At 45.3% G+C, this 20,850-nt stretch overlaps 2 protein-coding genes across 6 annotated transcripts; one reads left to right on the top strand and one right to left on the bottom strand.

The window, feature by feature from the left end:
* Positions 1-2,825: 2,825 nt before the first annotated feature.
* GPS1 (G protein pathway suppressor 1) lies at positions 2,826-12,060 on the bottom strand. 5 transcript variants are annotated; one of them, XM_062011062.1, is made up of 14 exons: positions 11,908-12,060; positions 9,957-10,049; positions 9,318-9,499; positions 8,111-8,275; positions 7,794-7,929; positions 7,557-7,634; positions 7,170-7,230; positions 6,711-6,796; positions 6,171-6,265; positions 4,978-5,083; positions 4,562-4,642; positions 4,304-4,441; positions 3,932-4,066; positions 2,826-3,196 (listed from the first exon to the last, which is right to left on the bottom strand). In XM_062011062.1, the coding sequence occupies exons 1-14, from the start codon at positions 12,031-12,033 to the stop codon at positions 3,122-3,124; spliced, it is 1,557 nt and encodes a 518-aa protein (XP_061867046.1). In that variant the 5' UTR covers positions 12,034-12,060; the 3' UTR covers positions 2,826-3,121. The 5 variants fall into 5 exon arrangements, with proteins under 5 accessions (XP_061867046.1, XP_061867050.1, XP_061867047.1 ...); XM_062011066.1 differs by lacking the exon at positions 11,908-12,060 and adding an exon at positions 11,559-11,770; XM_062011063.1 differs by lacking the exon at positions 11,908-12,060 and adding an exon at positions 11,419-11,526.
* Positions 12,061-12,283: 223 nt separating this feature from the next.
* RFNG (RFNG O-fucosylpeptide 3-beta-N-acetylglucosaminyltransferase) lies at positions 12,284-20,188 on the top strand. The gene is made up of 8 exons (XM_010195301.2): positions 12,284-12,774; positions 13,631-13,679; positions 14,189-14,291; positions 14,615-14,768; positions 15,746-15,834; positions 15,923-16,088; positions 17,298-17,383; positions 17,606-20,188. Exons 1-8 carry the CDS (start codon positions 12,349-12,351, stop codon positions 17,670-17,672), a joined length of 1,140 nt encoding a protein of 379 aa, XP_010193603.2. The 5' UTR covers positions 12,284-12,348; the 3' UTR covers positions 17,673-20,188.
* The last annotated feature ends 662 nt before the right edge of the window (positions 20,189-20,850 follow it).

Genomic DNA, 20,850 nt, shown 5'->3' on the forward strand with positions numbered 1-20,850 from the left:
AGGAACTTGAAACCACAGCTCCCACTTCCTGTGGAAATAGTCCCCTCTTCCTTCACACAGACATACTCTTTAAAGCTGTCAAGTATCCTGAGCTCCCTGGTTTGTTCAAAAAGTCCCCTTCTTAATAAGAAGCTAAATGTTCATTATCATGGAACTTCAAAATGCTTACCTGACCCCTTCCTGTTTATAGTTTCCCAAAAGCACCAGGAAGCTCAGTCACTCCCCTGCTCACTGTGCTAGAGAAAATGTAGTCAGAAAAGATATTTGCATGAGAAACAGCCACTGTGACCACACAGTCGTGGACTCGTGCTATGTGGGAGATTTGGGTTACATTCTTAACCACATAGTGGGGTTTTAGCACACATATCTCACAAGTACAGTCTCATCACAAAATCACCAGTGTGAAAAAAGGATCAGCCTAGCTGTAGGCTCCTAAATTCAGGAAGAGCCTTATACTTGAGAATCCTAATTGGACACATTTCTACACAGAATTAGTATTTAAGGCATATTTATCTTCACCCCCTCTTTCAAGGTATTTCTTCATAGACAATGCAGATCAATGCATATTTGACTCCTGTAGCATGACATGGCAGAAGACTGCAGTCCCCCTAACACAGAGCTGGCATCCTCCCTGCAACACCAAGCGACCTTTGCACATCTAACTTCAAATCACCATGCTAATCAGAAAAAATTGCATTGTGAACTTTCCAGACATCCCAGAAGCTTATAACCTTGTAATGAACAGGTAAAGATGACCAGTGTATCCATTCCTTGCTAAACAATGCCTGAGATTAGGAGGCACTATTGCAACACAAGTAAGGCCGAGCTATTTACCATTGATGTTGGGCGCATCTGCACCTACTCTAACTAGGGATTACTTTCAAGCTAGACAATACACTAATTATCCTCTTTAATTAAAAAATGGTGGCCTGACAGCTCAGCAAGGTAACAGCCTACTTTGTTTCTGTTTCACAGGCCCTCAAGGAGAGCTACACTATTTTATTTTAATGGGAGTAGGGGGAGCAAGTGGCAGCGCTCTCTCTGCCTGTAGAATGATGGTGAAAAAGATCCTTAGCCTCTGGGTTTCAGGGAGACTGGATTCTTGCATCTAAATCCATTTTCAAATGCACACAGGAGAATGTAGTAGCAGCTCACCTGACAAAGCCAATTGCCTTTATTTGGCAAACAGCTCATGAGACAACACATTAAAGAATGGTGAAAAAAAATAGTACTGTAAAACAAAGACTGAAAATCCCGGACCTCAGCATGTATTTACAGGGTACACATAGAGCAGCCCCTTCCAATGCTTAGCAACCCTCTCAGTGAAAAAGTTCTTCCTGATGTGTAATACTAAACCTCCCTTGGCGCAAGAGTTCTTCTCCTCAGAGATGGTGCCAGAAGCCTATTTTAGAAAGAACACAAAAACATTTAAGTAGCATTATAGGACTGAATGGCTTCCCCTCAGCATGAGCAGAAGGCATTAAAATTACTTTCCCAGCATTTCCACAAGGATATATAACAATTTACCTGAGGACTCAACTTGCTCTTCTCACTAAACTGTGACCTCTGACGAACCGGCTCTCTCCTTTCTCCTCTCAAAAGTGGGAGAATTTCTCTATGCCAAAATCATAAACATTTAATCTAAGACCTACAGGAACTATTGCTTCCGTTTTCAGCATCTAAATAATAAAGAACATGGAAAGCCAGACGGAGAGAGCACTGTTGCCATTTAGCAGCTGTGCAAATGCAGTCTAGGAATTCTGCTGTTAGAACATTCCCTCAAACTGCACTTTCTTCACAGCTCATCCAAGCTACATTTCAAACAGATCAGAAAGCAAAACACAACAGTCTACAAAACATCATCAAGCTAAACAAAAAATCAATGGCTTGAGATCAAAATATGTAAAGCCCAGCTCTAACACAAAACTCCAAGTACTCAAACTTTTTGATCCTGCTGTTTAATGTACTCTAGAGAACAACTCATTTTAAAAAAGGCAACAAAAGAAAAAAGCAAAAAAAAAAAAAGCATTCACACATCAACAGTATCATCTGTAGTCAGTTGCCAGACCAGTCAGGGCTGGGTCAACATTCTCAGCTTGCCTTCTGGATTAATAAATGTGAGGCTGCAGTGACTTGAGAAAACTCAGTGCATATCTCCTTTCATTAACACAGAACACACAAACACCTTTAATCCCTTTATAAAAGGAAAAGCAGAATAAATGCACCTGGAGAGCAGGCACCTAGACTGGCTGCTCACAGCTCTTCACGGGACTCAAGTAGTACTTTACAGCATTTATCCCTGCTACCAGAAGCAACCGTTGCACATGTTGGGAAACCATCACACCTATGGCAGGAAGACTGGACAAGCAGCAATATTTGCATGAAGTAGAGATTTACTGCTTTGACAACACTGGACCCCAAAGCCAGGTCATGGCACAAGTGGGAAACATCAGGAAACAGGCCTTTGAAACCAGACCAGAGAGAAAGAACCTGGATCCAGGTAAACACAGCACCCTAAAATAAAGGCCAGTGACTGAATGCATGGAAGAGGTGCCATGTTTTCTGCTGTAGGTGAAAAATCATTGGGTTTGTCAAAGGAAATCTCCTTTCCCGTGAGAACTCTGTCTCCATAACTGACAGCAACACAGTTGTAAGGTTATCTGGAGTAAAAAGAAAGCTCAGCATTGCTCAGAACCAAGGTAATACTTTCAGGCCAGCAAAACATATCTCAGATCACACCTGTCCACCCAGCTTGACACTAACTATTTTTGCAGGTTTGAAACAAGAAAACTAATAGCAGCTGAAAAAAATCTCAAATCAGCATCTGTGTGAATAACTTGACAGCTCTTTATGTCGTGGTGGGAGAAGCAGAATGGAAGAAGATGTTCTACCAAAACAGAAATGATGAGCCATTGCAGGGATAGTGTTTTTAGAAATAATTTCTTTTCAAGGAGAACTGAAGTTATTGGAATATTTGTATTATCCACCATCAGCCCTGACCCTCTCAATCCAAGCAAGAAGCAAGGGAGACAGGGACAGTTTGTGAAGCTCAGCAGTTAGTGGGTGAGACAATGGGTACAGTCCTGGAGGGACCATTTCTTTTGGTAGTGCACGAAGATTTTCACATGTTGGTGCTCATCCTGGACTGGCTGTTGGCTGGAGTAAGCTCCCCTTGGCTACCTTCTCTTGGAGGAGACTGCAACAAGACCAAAACACATCCTAGTTAGTGGTGTGTAAATATCCTGCAGAATGCTTCCTGAGATGTCAAATGAAACACAGGTGAAGCACAGCAGGATAACAGCAAGGGGAAAGCATATCCCCAACTCATAATATAACGATGGCTTTGCAAAGGTTTTGTGTTTACAACTTCCATAGTTACAGTTCACAAGAACTGTTCCCAAAACATCAAACCAGAACTTTTAAGGTACTCTTATTTATGACGTACAAGGTGCTGTTGATCCCCGAAGTCAAATCCTGTCTGTCATTTAGTTATCACAGAGATTAATATACTAAAGAACAACATGTTCTGTGGCAGATGGTCTGTCCTCTCCAAGGGCATTCTTTTGGAACTGTGTCCTGGAAGGAATACTCCAAGCAATTAATGCATATTTTAGTTCTTCAACTACAAAAATACTTCATTTTGATAAGATACAAGATATGTGTATCAATAATTAATTGGAATCATTTACTTAGAATCAACCCAAGCACATAAACTTCAAAGGACTTTCTGCTGTCGTTCAAGCAGGTCAACAAACAGGCTACAAACACTTGTTCCTTACTTAGTATTTACTGTTCTAAGAATTTGTTGAATCGTAAGCACAATAAATCCATTCCTCTGCAGCACCTTTGATCCATGAACTTTTATAGCTTCACTTTCAAAAAACACCAGTTAATCTGAAGAGTGCCTCAGAGCCCAGATGAGCCATCCCACCTTGACGTGGATCTGGTTGCGCAGCACGGCAGCCCGCAGGATCATCGCTTTGGCTCGCCGCTGAAACTCTTTGCCCATTAGTAACGACTTCTCAAACGTGGTGCTGCGCTGATCCACATCTCGAGCATAAAGAATCTGTAACCAACACAGAGAACTGTACACAGGAGCTATGACACGGTCCCACAGCAGGGAGCCCTTTCTGCAGGAGGGTAAAAGCTAAGGTACCACAGAGTCTGAGTTTACACAGAGACCATCTCTACTGACAAGACCAGACCCAACAGATGAATGCAGTTTCAAAGTGTCCCAGGAATGGAGAGTTTCTAATCTTAGTACAGCTGTTCAGTCTGTAATCTGTGGCTCAGGAGGGCTCACCTTACTGTGCGAGTCTATTCTGGCATTGATCAGTCCCTCCAGGATCAGCTGAGTCAGTTCATCCTCCAGAGCAGCCACCGTGGTATTGAACGCAGTGGCCATCTTGCGCATATCTGCCGACACATAGGGGCTGAAGTACTAGGAGAAAAACACATTCAGTTGCCAAGTGTACTTCCTGAAAACCCACGGGAAAAGCAGTTACAAAGACACAGTCTATCTCACTATTCATCCCCCTCTCGGGACTACAAGAGCAATCACCTGGATAAGGGCACGATTTCGAATCTGGGTGTAAAGTGTCCTGACATGAGGTGCAAGGTACATATCCAGCAGCAGGTTGTCCTGTGCAACCAAAAAAACCACATTAGAAGCTGAGAAGCAGCCTGGAAAATACATCCTTCCTATGTTCCTAGAACATTTATGTGCATATACTTAAACCTCGAGGATGTTACACTACAGCAAGACAATGTCATAAACCAAGAACGAAAGAATAGCAACATATCTTAAAAAAATTATAACCCTCTACTGCCAAACTACTCCCAGTTTCCATTCACCACGTCAGGAGACACAAGAGCTGAACCCTCTTCGTAGCTATTTTTAACAGTCACTGCTTCTCACGAACGGCTAGGAGAAGGGAACTGTTAGGGTCTGTTCTGCACTGCTCCCCAGCAACTCACCTTCATCTCATCCAGCATCTTCAGGCATGATGCGTATTTAGATTCATAGAACTTGAAGATGATGTCACGAACCTGTGGCTCCAGCTCCAAAAACAATTTGAAGGAGCTACAGATAAAGATAGCAGTGATCAGACATTGGAACTCACCACTTAAACATCCCACAATCCCATCTCCCCAAGTTGCAAACTCCCACTAGCATTTGAAGACTCCAAGAATATACTCTCTAACAGATCAGCCTGTTTTTGGCAGGGCTGGGAGCTTCGGAAACAGAGAGATCCACCACAACATCAAAGCTGCCGTGAAGGAAGGCAAGAGACTTTTGACAAATCAAGCAGTAGAAGTGTTTATCCACATAAAACAAAAAACTGAGTGGAAACGGGTCAAAATCAGGATACACCAACAGAAAATACAGGCCACATCCGTGCACACACTGCAGTCCGTGCTGGCCAGCTCCGTGTTGCCCTTTAGAGCACAGCCTTCACTAACAACAGCGTGCCACAGTCAGGTTAAGCACGCAGATGTCTTGGGAAAATAACCTATCATAGGTGTGGGAGATCTTTGGGATGCACGTCCTTTCTCAGTGCTCTCTCAATTCTCCATCACAGATTTCTGAACCTTGGGATCTCACCCTATCAATCAGACAATAAAAAAGTCAGGGTAACAATCCTTTTTCCAAATCAATTTCAAATTAGTGCTCCCACACACTTAGCTGACAGGAATTCAGTATCATTGCAATTCAACCTACGACACATAAATACCCATTTGCTTACAAAGACTGTAATTCTCTTAACCTTGTATATGTCTCAGTCAGATTCTGCTGCAAGTTGTATTAACACAATTAACATACAACAGAACAAGCAGTGACATGAAGGCAAATTATCTTACAGCTGCCTTCTCTAGGGCTCTGTCCCTCTGAGTTAGTATCTGATAAGGACTGTTGATGGAGACAGGAAACTGGGCCGTCTAAATGTTTGGTTTGACATGAGTTGGAAACTTCCACTATACTACCAAAATTTCACCTGTGCTTAACCACTGTATTTTAGACAATGAAATCACTTAATGCCAAACAAAGGCTCAGTTTCTTTTCTTCCTGTATGAGAAAGCTATTATTCCTGCCAGAATCCACTCTCAACCAAAGTCCCACATCCCTAAGATGCCCAGTACATACAGACTCCTCCCAAGGCATTTCCCACCTGCTGGAGATAACATTTCGTTGCAATTCCTGACGGTCAAAGGTAGCAAGGGCACAGAGACCACCATAGACAGCCACATTGCTAGGAGATAACAGCTAGAGAAGGAGAGAGAGAGAGCTGTCACTGATCACTAAAATGGCAGAATGTTGGAATTAAATATTCTACCTCAGGCCTTTCCTTCACGCAGTGACAAGAGTAGTCCTTGTGAAATACAGTGGAACCACTCAGCACACTTAGGCATTCACCCAGAGCCTGAGGAGTGACTGCCCACTGCTAAGAGAGCAGAAACCAATTCCAACAACCAGTCTTTTGACTGAGATACACAAATACACAAATCTCCCAGATCATTCCTATGTGATCTAGATCATTTGGAGAGCCCAAGCACAGACTTTAAAAAACACAATCAACCAACTTCAACAACAAAAAGCCCACAGTTCACAGCACCACCAAAATAACTACAATATCTGGATTTTACAACCTAATACTAAGAAGAATTACATCCTCTCCAAGACCTGTACATCACTCACTCTTGCTCCTCACCTCAGGGAAATCACAGTGATCAAACGATGCCAACAAGAAGCACTTTGCTGCCTGTTTGTACTTCCGAGCCGCTAGTTCAGCCAAGCCTAGGAACCAGAAAAAAATTAGTTCTTTGTTTATGACAGCATACAAATTAGGAGAAACTGCAAAATCTGGGGAGCAGGGCCGGCCCCCACATGGTTGCTAGTGCCTCCACTATTGAAGTGAGAAGAGACTCAGACAGTATCTAGCAGCCTTCGAATTATGCTGACTCACACTGGCATCCTATCTGAAGAAACAAATGGTAAAAACGAGTCAGCAGTTTCACCTCATCAGCTTTATTAAACTTCGCATTTCTAGTAAGAAAACACAAAGTCTGACAAATCTGAGGGAAAAAATAAACCAAGCACACACTGTTGTCAAGGAGCCCTATGGACACCTAAGAGGCAGACAACAGAGGAAGAGGAAGGATTCACTCACCTGCTGCACATTTCAGCTTGGTGAGAATTGCTTGTGTCTGGCTGTCTCTTTCTCCTCTTTGCTAAAGGATAAGGATAAGAAGTAATGAGCAAGCAGTACGAAAATCATTTTGGTTACAACCATTCTTGGAATATTTGATCCTATTAATTAATTTCCAAATCTCAACAGTAAGATAACTTCATCTTATTTGTCTTGAGAAGCAAGACAAATACAGCAAGAACTGAGGATGAGTCAGATTTCCTACATATATATCACGGGAGAAAATCAACAATGAATCTCAAAAGAAATAGCATAGCAGCCAGGGATGGATTAGAGGAAAAAGAGACTGTAATATGAAGGGAATCCTACAAAGAGAAAACTCATGCAAGTTAAACAGCATGACCTTACTTCTGCAATTTCTGGTGTAGACTCGGCCTTGCTCACATAGCTCAGAACATGGGACCAGTTCTGGAGGTAGACACTGACCTGCAGAGGGACAGACACCGTGTAAAATAGGCTTGGAGAAATGGTGCTACTTAGATAAGCAATATCACTGCAGACGTGAGAGATGTAACCAAAGTACAGGTGGACTTTACAGCAGATAACAGAAAGATGCCAAGTACCATTTCCTGCGAACCTTCCTACCTTGATGACATTGAGACACATGTTGATAACGTGTTTAGCACTGGTGCAGTAATCACGGGCTCGCGAGTAACACTTGAGAGCGTTGCTGAGGTCCCCACAGTCAAGGTAATGATCACCTAAGTCATCATGGCCTCTCCTGGAGCACAGAAATTAAAATACCAATGAAGTGTGTGCTCAGAAAGGGACACAGTCGGTTTGTTCCAAACAAGTAACTCAACACACTGACCTAAGGCACTGAATGCAGTTGACATCCTGTGTTAGGTGCCTGGAGGAGCAAAATGCTCTTCCTTGCTCCAGCAGAGCCTTCTGCATCTCACCTGATACTCTCCTTGATGGAGTTCCCTTTGTAATTTTTCAGATCTGTGTCCAGTTTCTCCAGTTTAAGAAGAGCTTTTTTGCGCGTGGCTTCAACCCAAGCTGTGTCAAGAGGAGGGGGTTCAATTCCACTATCAGGGACAGCATCAGGTGTATTCTGCAGTTCTCTGAAAGGAAAGAGTTTGAACGGGGATATTACACTGCGAACTTTTCAAAACAGAGGTGTGCCAAGTACCTGGCACTGTTACCCTAACAAATAGTACCAAAGAGAAAACAAGGATGGTGGAGAAAAATGAAAAAGCTTGCTGAGTGAAAACAGAAACATAACCATCACAGATGCTTACAAATTCTTCTCAGAATTACCCAGATTATCTTTGGCAGGTACTTTATTAATAAGCAAGTCATTGCTACCTTTAAAGAAACAACTTGCTCTATAAATCAATGGAAAGCAACTTAGTAACGGTGCTGTGATTAATTATGACATTCTATGAAAGTATTTAATGACTCTGAAGAGTCATTGGATCCAATCAAACATCTCTATGGGACACAGGAAGCAACTGTTTATGAGTTCTCTCCCTGGCTATATTGCAATGGCTTGACAGCAAAGATACACTTTACAGTGTCCAACCTCTTTTCCATTCAGCTCAGATTAACATATCTACCTGCACTGAACTCACTTTCCAATATTTTAAACAGAAAACCACATTTTGAGGTTTTGTGGGTATTTGTTTAGGCTTCTTGGGGCTTTTTTTACCAACAGTTCTTTTACATGTAAAAAAGCAATGAACATGCTGTTACACATACATTGTAAATACTCTATGGCAAAACAGACAAGAGATCAACAAATACACATAGCAACAAAAATAATGCAAAGACAGGAAGTCTGGATGTTAAGTGAAGGATCAAAGGCTTCCCTCAGCTGCAAGTCTGGTGTTCAGAGTGGGGCAGGCACAGATGGACAGCAAACCAAACCAAAGCAAACAGTCAGATAAGGTTTTAATTTACGAACACAAAAGCATCTAGAAGAGTCTTAATTTCCACAATCTACCTAAGAAAAGATAACTGTGTTCGTTAATATAAGAAGAAGTTGCAAGTACATAAACACACACACACATGCACATAGTGCATTACAGATGAAGCCTCCCTCTGAGGCACATCAGTGTTAACTCAGTCAAAAAAGACCCCCAGACTCCTGTCATCTCTTAGTACCTGGTGGCCTCGGACAACTTCCTGTGGATTTCTTCATACACATCAACATTGAAAGTTCTCTGAACAAAAGACAGTGCCATCTTGAGAGCTTCCACCCGCAGCTGTGGGCAGTGATCAGCAATGAACTGCAGCCGCTCAATCCGCATCAGGCCGCTGTAGCTGGACGCGTACTGCTCCAAGTCCTGCAACACAACCCGCTCTTAGGAGGCAAAGATGGAAACACTCAATCAGGGTACTACTCTGTAACTTGCACAGGTTTTCCTGCACGCCTGACCCCTTCATGGAGGGTAACACGACTACTGAAAGCACCTGAGCCTTGCTCCTCAAATAACAAGCCTCAAAATAAGGCAATGATGTCTCTGTAAGCAATCAGAGATACACTAAAGTGTTTCAGAATGGAAGCTGTGTCAAACAGGCAGTACACAGCAACTCACAAAAAAGCAATTCTTCCTTCATCTTAGAAGATGCAGTACGTGACCAGGAGCTACAGAGAGGTCACTGCTTTCTTACCCTATCTTGTTTGAAGAGAACCTATCAATCACCAAATAGGACAAGGAGTAAAATGGAGTTTTTCAAAAACCTTAAAGGAAAAGGTCATGTCCATGAAGTGTGATCCACTAACCCTTGGCCAGCACATACCAAAGTGGGGTTCTCCACCACATAGTTGATGTCAGGTGCATTTTGCTGATCTTCTTGTGGATCTACGTCAATCTGCATGGGCTCTACTGCACCCTAGAAGAGCAAAATGGGGTCAAAAGTAACAATACATTTGATCAGAAAACAACCGTGTGATCCAGCCTATTAAGAACTTGCTTACATACACATTACATTTGCAAAATGAAAACGCTCCTCAGCCTTTAGACACATTTTGGATTTTTCTCCAGAACACCACTACCCAGCATGATGCTTTGCCTAAACCAAGCTGCTCAGCATTTGCTGAGAGCATTTTATTTTGTCTGCTTGATTACTGACCTAGAAAGTGAAGGTGTCAATAAATGTGATCCTACAAAGTATCTCAGCTTGCATGCTAAATTCCAAGTGACATTCGATTTGTCTGCCTTGGGCTAGAGCAGGCATTACCATTCTCCTCAAGAAGCTCCAAAAGTCAAAGAGTACTCCCTTCAAAGAAAAAAAATCACATAAACCTTCCAGAGCTGCTTTTATGCTTAAAAGTAATATTTGTGGAGAACAAAAAAAGAAAAAAACAAAGACAAAAGAACTACACTAAAAATGTAACAAACAGAATGCAGAATGGCAAGTCCAGTTTCTAACAAAGGGAAAATCCATTCAAACCGCAGACGTTTATCATCAGTCAAACTACGCTGCTATAGTAGGTCCAAACGTTTAGGCAGATCCCCTTTTGCAGGACTAACAGCGCTTTATTCTCCCTAGAATATCTTGTAGTGCTCTGAACCACACGAGGAATCCCAGCAGCACAGGGACAGTTGCATCACCCGCGCCTCTTCACGCTCGGCACCAACTCACGCTGCAATCCCACAAACAAAACTGGCACACTGTCACCAAATTATTTTTCTCTCCCTCAGTATTCCAGGCTGAAATCCAGGAAATGTGTTCTTATAAAGTGCTGAATACGTGCAGATATATGTATGTGCACAAGCAACAGACAGTTTGGATAACTCGTGTCCGGCTATGCTCAGAGGCCACACTCTGCATTTCTCTCAACTTCCAGACAAGGTAAAATACAAGTGGGCTTAAAGTCCCACTAGCACATGTAAACTCAGATATCTTCAAGCTTCCTATTTTGGAGGGAAGGTGCAGGTCTACTTCGGAACTACCCATAAAGCAAATCAAATAACGCTCACTCCCCGAGATTTTCTGAGCCCAGAAGGGTGCCCTGTTGAAAGGGCTTCATGAGACCCCAGACAAGCTGATAAAACGGCACTCGAGCTGAAGTCTCCTGCTGCACTCGGAAAGAGGAGGTGCGACCTCTTGATCAGTGGTGCAGTACTGATCCGTCACTGACAAAGCAGCTGAGGTGGATGCTGAACTACTGCATGTTGAACTATTCCTCATTCCGTACCGCACTTCCCGCACCCCCACAGAGAACTCGGTGGTCACTAAAGGGAAGAAAGTCGGTGACCTAGCAAGAGCCTGCGCGGCTGACGGTCCGGGCTCAGCGCACCAACTCCCTTCGGGCTTTGCCCCCGCAGCGCAGGCTCTCGGTTTCTCTTCATCTGCCGCTTCGCTACACCCGGTTCTGCTACCCGAGCCCCACTGCACCTGCAACCGAAGGCGAGGAGCCCGCTCCGGCGCCGGGGGACGCCGCGGGGGACGGAGCACGCTCAGCCGGGCGCTGCTCCTCGCCAACGAGAACGGCGCCGGAAGCGACAGCGACGGGCCCGGCAGAAGGGCGAGCTGGGGCCCAGCACGGCCGAAGGCCGCTGCCCTTCCCGCGAGGAGGCCGCGGAGCCGAAGGGGAAAGGCCGCGCCGCGCCACCGGGAGGCCGCGCCAGGGCCGGGCCACCCTGTCAGACACCGCGCAGGGGGCGGGTGCGAGGCGCGGGCGCGGCGGGACCGGGCGGGAGGCGCGGCCGGGGAGCGGCGGCGGGAGGCGGCGGCGGCCCCGTACCTGCAAGTTAAAGACCTGGACGGGCAGCGGCATCCTTCCCCTCGCGGAGCCACTTCCGCTGGCCGCCCCGCCTCCCCGGCCGCCTCCGCTTCCGGTTCCGGGCCGCGCGGAGCCGCCGGGCCGCATCCGACAGGTGAAGCCCTTAAAGGGGCCGCGGTCTCGCCTCCGGCCGGCTGCACCGGGCGGGGCGCGTCGGGGCTGCGGGGCCGCCTTTCCCCCCCGCGGGACAGAGCGGCCTGGGGGTGCCCGGGCGCTTCCCCTCCGCCGGCCGCGGGGGCTGCCGCCGCCTCCCGGAGCCGGCCGCCGCGGGGCGGGGGGGAGGCCGGTCGAGCCGCCGGGCTTCTCGGCGCCCGCCCGGAGCCGCCGCCCGCCCGGAGCCGCCGCCCGCGGGGTCATGAGGCGGCCGCACGGCAGCGCGGCGCGGGCCCGCGGGGCTGCAGCATGAGCGGCTCCTGCCTGGGGCTCCGCAAGGCCTGCTTCCTGCTGTCCGTCAGCGCCGCCGCGCTCCTGCTGCTGCTGCTGCCTCGGGGGCAGCCCCCCGCCGCGCCCCGCCGCCGCCCGCTGCCTGCCGCCGGGCCTAGCAGGCCCCCGCCGCGGCGGGCGGGCCCCGGGGGCAGCGGCGGGCCCGGCACGCGGGCAGGCTCTCGCGGGGGGCCGGGGACCGAGGCTGGGGCGGGAGGCGGGGGCGAGGGCCTCGTCGTCAGCCCGGCGCCCCCGCGGAATGGCCGCTTTGGCCCTGCGGCCGGCGCGGCGAGGGAGAGCCTGGAGCTGAAGGACATCTTCATTGCGGTGAAGACCACGAGGAAGTACCACCGCAGCCGGCTGGACTTGCTCCTGCAAACCTGGATTTCCCGGGCGAGGGGACAGGTGAGACCTCGCCCGCGGGCTGGGGCGGGCAGCCGGGAGCCTCAGACCTCGGTGTTCCCGGGCAGCTGCCACGCGCTCTCCCCGAGTTGTTCCTTGTGTGTGTTAAAAAGACTGAGGAAGGTCGTCTTACCTAAATGATTTGTCTGAACTAACCTCCAAATGAGTTCATTGTTGGTTAAGCTACTTACTTGCAACGTGGTGTTGATGGTTCAAGCAGAAACAGCATGCTGACCTTTCTGTGGCTGGAAAGTGTCCCATGATAGTGAAGAACCCCTAGTGCAGGAAGCCAATATTTTGGACCAAGTAGTTCAGCAACTATAGGTTTTTCCAGAGAACAATGTAGAGTTTGTTCCTCTGTTTGGAAATTGCAGCTCATTCAAGTGCATTAAAGTAGGTTTTACCCAGCACTTGGGACAAGACAGTGTTGCCACTTAGTACTGTCTACCCTGACTTTTGTTCTTTCCTTTTAGCTTGCTTAACAGCAGTGGATGACTCACGGCCAGAGAGAGAGGAGATGAGGTTACAGGGGGAGGTATTGCCAAAAAAGACAGGAACTATTCCTGATAGTCTGGAACTATCAGGAAATTGGCTGTCTGTACTGTGTGATGAGGAGTGTAAAATCTTGGGTGTGTTACTGGACTGAGGCTCTTCTAGTTTGTAGTGTAAAAACCTCTTAAACAAGGCAAGGACTGAAGTTGTTGAGGTTCTCTCCACTATCATTCCCCGCCCCACCCAAATGGCTACTGTGAAATAAACTAACAGGGCAAAACATTCAGAGCTCTGAATGCAATGTCACAAAGTTGAAAGTAGTTTCTGAAGTTCTCAAATGTGGATACACTGTTTTTGTCTCCCACAGACCTTTATATTCACAGACTGGGAGGATCGAGAGCTACGCCTGAAGGCAGGTAAGCTGTGCAGCTTGGGTGCACGCTGTCTGTTGTAACTCAGTTTGGTTTCTGTCAGACTTTCCCAAATCCTTATGCTGTACAAGCAATTAGGGAAGTTAAGGTGGAGAAATGGAGACTTCTCCTTTCACAGGAGAATATGCTGTTCCTACTTACCACCTGGACAAGATGCCTGGAATTTCCTGAGTACTGGGTTCACCTTTGCACCTACTGCCATCATGTTAGTAAGCTTAAGTCTGTCTGGTCCAAAGTTATATTGGGTATTTCCTTTGCACACAGTCTCATGGCACTATTTATATCCTGTGCACTCAAGCATTTTCATGCACTCTGCAGCTTGCATGTCATGTGCACAACCCATGAGCCTTGCCCGTCCTGCAGTTTACTCTCAATGTGTGCACCATATGCCCTTCAGATGTACAGCACCAGTGCCAAATGTGCGCTTCTTTTGTAGTCTCTTTTGGACTATACATACTTCTCAAACCTGAAAGGGCTGATCTTTGTTTTTCTAGGGGATCATATGATCAACACCAACTGCTCTGCTGTCCATACCCGGCAAGCTCTCTGCTGCAAGATGTCTGTGGAATACGATAAATTCCTGGAATCTGGGCAAAAGTAGGTGAAACCCATTGTTCTGATTGACTTTGTTTCTTCAGGCTTCGTGTTCACAGGAAACTTGAGTAACTAAAATGTGAGGAGCACGGGGAAGGGTGCACAGCTAAACGAGCATCATCTGAAAGTTGAAAAGGATGATAATCTAATGGGGGTACTGACTTCAGCCACTTTCCTGAATTGATGCTTTCAGCCTCTAAATTTGCTAGTTCAGCACAATAGGAAATTCTTTCTGCTTGTGGCCTCAAAGACTAAGGCTGAGCTGTAAACCTGTAACTTTTTTTTTTTGTTACTGCTCTGTAGTAACTTTTTTGTTTTGTTTGAAGATGGTTTTGCCATGTGGACGATGACAACTATGTGAACCCTCGGACCCTCCTGCGTCTCTTATCAGCCTTCTCACACAGCCAGGATGTCTATGTGGGGCGACCTAGTCTGGACCATCCCATAGAAGCAGCTGACCATGTCCAAAGTGATGGATCAGTAAGCAAACTTTGCAGTTGTTCTCACAGACATCCTGATTTTCTAAGCTTTTAAAACTTTGAGAGAGTTCCTTGGATTCCTCTATGAGAACATGTGATTTAATCTGCAAGCAACAAACCTTGCAACAGTCATTTTTAGAGACAAGGTGCTGGGTTAAATGAGGCTTCCATCTGACCTCATGAGTATGTGCAATAGAGTATGTGGGTGGATACCTGTTTCTCTTCTTTATTTGCATATGTTGGCAATCCCCCTCATGCTGAGGTGAGTGGGGCCTCCTCACCTTGACTTCTTCCTTTAGTGGTTTTAGGGGTAGTGTTCCTTGTTTTAGGGTTTTGGGGCTTGGTTGGTTGTTCTGAGAGCAGTGGCACGTCGTCATATCTCTACCCAACCACAGATGGGTATAGAAGGCATTTCCAGTGCTGAGTGGTTACTAGGGTTCCAAGAAGTGGAAGCAAGTGTCTTAGTCACAAGATACATGTGCTAAAGGATGGGTCCTCCCCAGCTCACCTATACTGACAGGCCTGAAGAGAAATCAATCCACTGGCCAGAAAGTCAGTTTGTTAGGGAATACTCTGTACAACAAAATAGTCTCCTTTGACATGGAGCCAAATGAGTATTGGACCACCTTTGATTTCCCGAGGAATACTGAGCTGACACTGACACTTGGCTAGAAGGACCAGGGCACAGATGGAATTGGGTAGGACTGGGACTATAGTTTCCCATTTCATGTGTGCTACTTTGGTTGTGCTAACTCGATGATTTACCTGCTGTCAGTGTCAGGATAGAGTTTCATTTGAGAGAACAGCTATCCGGGCTTTCAGCAGCCTAAAGAAATAGGAAGTAATCTGTAGTCTTGTTCCGACTTAAGTGCAGTATTGTGATACCAAACAGAACCTCAGGTTCCCTTCCCTGCCTAGCTAACTGGAACAAAAGCTGATTGCCAGTAACTAATGTTTGTTTTTCTTGTTGCATTTCAGAAGACAACCGTGAAATTCTGGTTTGCCACCGGTGGGGCAGGATTCTGTATCAGCAGAGGTCTTGCCCTGAAAATGAGTCCCTGGGCCAGGTAACTACTGTTCCTAGCTGAGCTCCATCAATATGTGTGTTAGACTTGAAAGTGTATTTCATCTTCTCTCCTGTGCTCTACCCCACAGCCTGGGTAACTTCATCAGCACTGCAGAACGAGTGCGTCTTCCTGATGACTGCACTATTGGCTACATCATCGAAGGGCTGCTGGAGGTAAAGTTGCTGCACAGCCCATTGTTCCATTCCCATCTGGAAAATCTACAGAGACTACAAGGCGAGTCTGTACTGCAGCAGGTAGGGCTAAGCCTTATGTCCTGCTCTTACAAAAACAGCTCGATCTGAGCAGAAAGAATATGATCCACAGACTTGTTGCTCTACTTCAGTAAAGACAGATGCCTACAGACTTTCCATGAGTCACAGTAGCAGCAAGTGTAGAAGGAAGCAATATTTAGTTTGCCTGACACATAATAAAGTATTTCTGTCTTTGCCTAACAAAGTCTCAGTCTTAATTCATGCTGTTCAAAAAGACTAGTGTCACAGCTATAGCAAATACCTCTTCGATAAACAAGACACAGTTAAATGTTTGTTCATTTTTAAGAATAACTTGTCTGAACCTCAAGAAATTTAATGTTTCTTACGAAAACAATCAAGTATTTTTTTAATTGCTGGGATACCTTTTTCCTGATGGGCAGTAGATGGAGCTGTAAGGCTATCCAGAAGCTTTGTCTGCCTCTTAATGTTTGGCACTATGGGAAAACAAGAGTGTGGGTTTTGGCTGCAAACTGCTTGGTTATATTTTCCTGGCAATTGTATTAGGCAGCAGAAATGTACACTTGGAGACAAATTCTAGTGTGATGTAATCTCCTTTATGTTAGTTAATTTAACTGCAGACTGAATACAGACTTTCACTGGTGGTCATTGCTTCTCTGAGACTGTAACAGCTAACCAAAAATCTAGGAAATCTACAATTAGAAAATTTAAGTCTTCTTGTACCTGGCACTTGAAAATTTCTTAATACAATGCTTGTGTGGAAGAACAGCACTGGAGGTCCGGGGATCAAGATGTTGTTGCCAGGTTTGTCCCGTGGCAGTTATTTGTATGCCATTTAACACTCAAATGTGTTTATTTTTCCCCTCTATTCTAAGACACTGCTATTGTAGGCTTCTGGCAATATCTGATGAACACTGTTATTTAGTGAAGGTGCAGGAGGCATTGGCAGTTTGGGCATTGTAATGCATCTTATCCTTCAGGGCAATGCAACTTTCAGCTCCTTTGTTTATTCTCCCACATTGCCTTCAGAGGAGCAGTGGTCTATTTGATAGCTACCACTCTGCCAATATTGCTTATGTCAGAACTAACCAGTGTTTTCAAATGTAGCCCACTGATCCAGTTAGGCAGGATCCTTGGAGTCTTTCTTCATACCATATTTATAATCCTGCTATCCCCCCTGTCTGTGTTTCTTCATTAGTGTTACAGTTTCTGAATACTTACTTGCTTTTACAGGTAACCCTAAGTTATGGAGACCCTGAGAACAAACACAATGTTGTGAGTGTGGGAGGAGCCTTTGGCCTTCAGCAAGATCCAACCCGGTGAGTATCTCCTTCCAAAACAGGATCTCCCTGCCTTGTTCATGCTTATCAGCTGTAAGGTGATCAAATGCACTAATGGGGTTATCCTCACATGTTGGCTCCTGTCACTGTGCCAAAGGCAGGTAGACCCAACCTCTCTGCTGTGTTACTGCTGCACATTCCACGCTGCCATGTTCCTTGTGTGGAAAATTCCAATGTAATTTTTTTTTTTTTGCTTCACAGGTTTAAATCCGTCCACTGTCTGCTCTATCCTGACACTATTTGGTGTCCTGTCAAGAAGATGTCATAATTAACCAGTTGTTGGCACCTGCATGAGACAGGAGTTGTGGTGTACTTCTTTGATGCTTTTCTTTTTCCTCCTTCTGGGAGACAACCAAGAGGTATCTCCAAAGGAGGTAGCCAGATGCTTATTTACAGAACCAAGAAGGTGTGGTTTGTTCAGCTGCAGCCTGGGACATTCCAAGAAGAATCCCTGTTCTTTTGTCTCATGGCTCTATGTAGAAGGACTAGAGTCATGGGTGTACAAGTCACTTTACCCTTTTGTCTGATGTCATGTGAATCTGTGCTTGGAGACATCCTAGGCAAAGGCACAGTACTTGGAATGATAACATTCTTACTACTGTTAGGGGCTTTTAGAGGCCATTGTCTTGAAGCTGGAGTGCTATAGCAGACTGTAGTCCCCATGGTGACAAGAGAAGTGGAAGTTTTTACTTGTCTTTCTCGGGAACAGAACTCTTTAGGAGCTTCTGTGGCCTGCCACATTAAAACTCCAGCTATTGGCCGGAACAGGGTCTTTTTGAAACACCAATAATCCTGGAATCATGAGGGTAAACAAGGCTGAAAGCCTTTGTCATGGGAAAACCCTGTGTAAGGATAAGCTTGCACAGGACTGGATAAGAGTTGCTTACAGTGTGCACTCTTCCCCTGTAATCCGTGTGTACCTCCCATGGAGGTGATTATCAGACTTGGCTCTCTTACCAGCTGAACTGTTGATTGAGTTACCAGCAGTGGTTGTTTATGATGGTGGTCTGCCAGGTCCAAGGCTATTCCCTTGATATTTGGTACTGAAGAACTATTTGCCAGACTAGATGGTAATCATTCCCCGTGCTTTGCCCACAGCAGATTGTATGAGCTAGAGCATGCTCACAGGCTGATGAAACATGCCCTGTCTCTGAGGGAGGAGGAATGCTAGATAGCTGTAATGCCCCAAGGAGACTTTTGATGGTGTCATTTGAGGACCTTTAATTATATGACTGTGGTTTCTCCATTTCAGATAATATTTTTATTACCTTAAGGTCTAGATTGGTGTTTATTTTTACTCCTTAATGTTTCAGTAAACAGTTCATGCAATCATGAAAAGGACACTGCCCACTCACACAAAGGCAGAAGTTCGGTGTTGTAGCAGTATCACCTGCTGCTGCTTTTTCAAGAAAGTAAGCTTTGTTGTAAAAGTGGAAGAAATAGGGGTCTATATGTTTACTCTTTGGTTATCCCAGACTTTGGCCAGGTGCTACCTGACATGAACAGCATGAAAAAATATTTTGCCAAGCCATAGTCTACTCTCAAACTCTTCAGAAAATACTTGCTGTTTTCGTGCTAGAATCTGAGGCTGAACTGAGGGCAGAAGGATACAATGACATTGTCTAGCCCTGAAACTGTTACTAACAAACAGCTAGAATGTGAAGCTTGCAAAATTTTCAGGCTTCTAAAGAGCTGGGTTGAGCTGTACTGTGGACTTCAGCTAGCTGCTTAACTGCCTGTCATTTGAAAAGTGCTATAATGTAGGCAAATGCCTGCAGTGTATTCATGTATGAAACTTAGCAGAGGTGTCAGCTTGCTGAAATGCACTGTTCCCTAAACTCTGTTTTTTAAAATAAACCTTTCAGCGTTTACCTGGGTGCATTGTCCTCTGCATTATTGAATTCCACTGAGGAGCAAACAAGCTGACTGCTACTTGCTGCAGTCCCACAGCTCATTCTTAAATTTCTGCTTTCCTTCATGTGTGCTGAGGTGACCATGAGGTCTGGCGAAAAGAATGCTGCAGGGAATTGGGTCAAAGTCCAGCTAGTATGGTGGCTGTTCTGTAACAAGTATGCCTGTTTTCTGTAAACAGGAGGTCTCAGAGAACAGCAGATAGTGATGTGTTCTACCTCTTATTAGGTCTTCTGCTTACTAGACCTGAGGCATCCTGTGGCTTAATGATTTGTCACTCATAGCTCTGGAGATTCTTAGTATTTATAAAAATATCTTTTTTCTTTTTTAAACAAACCCCAAACTAAACAAAACACTTGAGGTTCTTGTTGGTGACTTGTCAACCTGTAGCAGAAAGTTCTGACATTTCATGAGCTCCTGATGAAGATTTTGCCTTCAGATGCCGATTCTGAACTCTTCTGTTGGAGGTTTTCTTTCTTTTCCACTGGTAGCAGCCTCTTGGAAGACATCACAGACAGGACAGCATGGATTGGATAATGATTGTGGCAAACTGCAGTTCAAAAATGACACCACTTTGTATGGATGGCAGCAAAACCAAGTAACAGATGTTCCACTCTGCAGTCGCTGATTACCCTGGACAAGGTGTGCCAAAGAGGCAGCACACTCTAAGCTGGAAGGGTGTTTAATAAACTGAAGAAGGACCCCATTCTCTTGCATAGCAATACAGAACTGTTCAAGCTTTCTTTTAAGGTTTCTTGTGTTGACATTACACGAGGCTGTGTGGAAATATCAGGACGCAGCTTTTAAAATCAAGCTACTGTTTCACACACAAAGTGATTCTACAAAATAAATATTTAAGTATGTGTAAGGCTACATTTTATCATGTTTCTTGACCCATTATACCAAAAATGGACAATAAACCCTGCAATCCAGAAAGCTACAGTCTCTTGTCAGGCTGGTTTGAAGCCAAATGGCCAAAAAGCACGTAAGTTAGATGGCCTGGATCTGCAGAGGAAAAAAACCACAGAGGAGACGAATTCTTGCATATAATGATTGACAGAGTAAAGTAAAATAATTGAAATAAGGAATGTTAGTTCTTGTAAACTTATCTTCCCTCCTTTCCTCTTCTGTTTCTGCCTTTACTAAATATACCCCAGGAGCTCTTACTTAATGTGAAGGTAATGTCTGTAATACTACCCAGTTCAGAGAGCTGTTACTAGTGTGCACAATTGTCTGTGCTTCTCTGCTGTTACACAATGCCAGCGTTGCAAGTCAGGTGTTGGAAGTAAATTGTGGTGCAACAGCTTAGCTTATCTATGACCCCTTGGCAAGCCCTAGCCTGATTTTCTGTTGTACCTTCTAGCACACAGCTATCACAGGTGCTGTGTGAGAAATCCTGTATGCCCAGGTCCTTGGGCAACTGGAGCCCAGGATTTGCAGCTGATTTTCTAGACAATGACTATTAGACTTGGGCTGTCGAGAAACTTCCTTGGCAAGTTCCAAGGGGACAGAGATGGCAGCCCTTCTCATCCGGT

Source organism: Colius striatus, chromosome 18, assembly GCF_028858725.1.
Source record: "Colius striatus isolate bColStr4 chromosome 18, bColStr4.1.hap1, whole genome shotgun sequence".
NCBI classification, from domain to species: domain Eukaryota; kingdom Metazoa; phylum Chordata; class Aves; order Coliiformes; family Coliidae; genus Colius; species Colius striatus.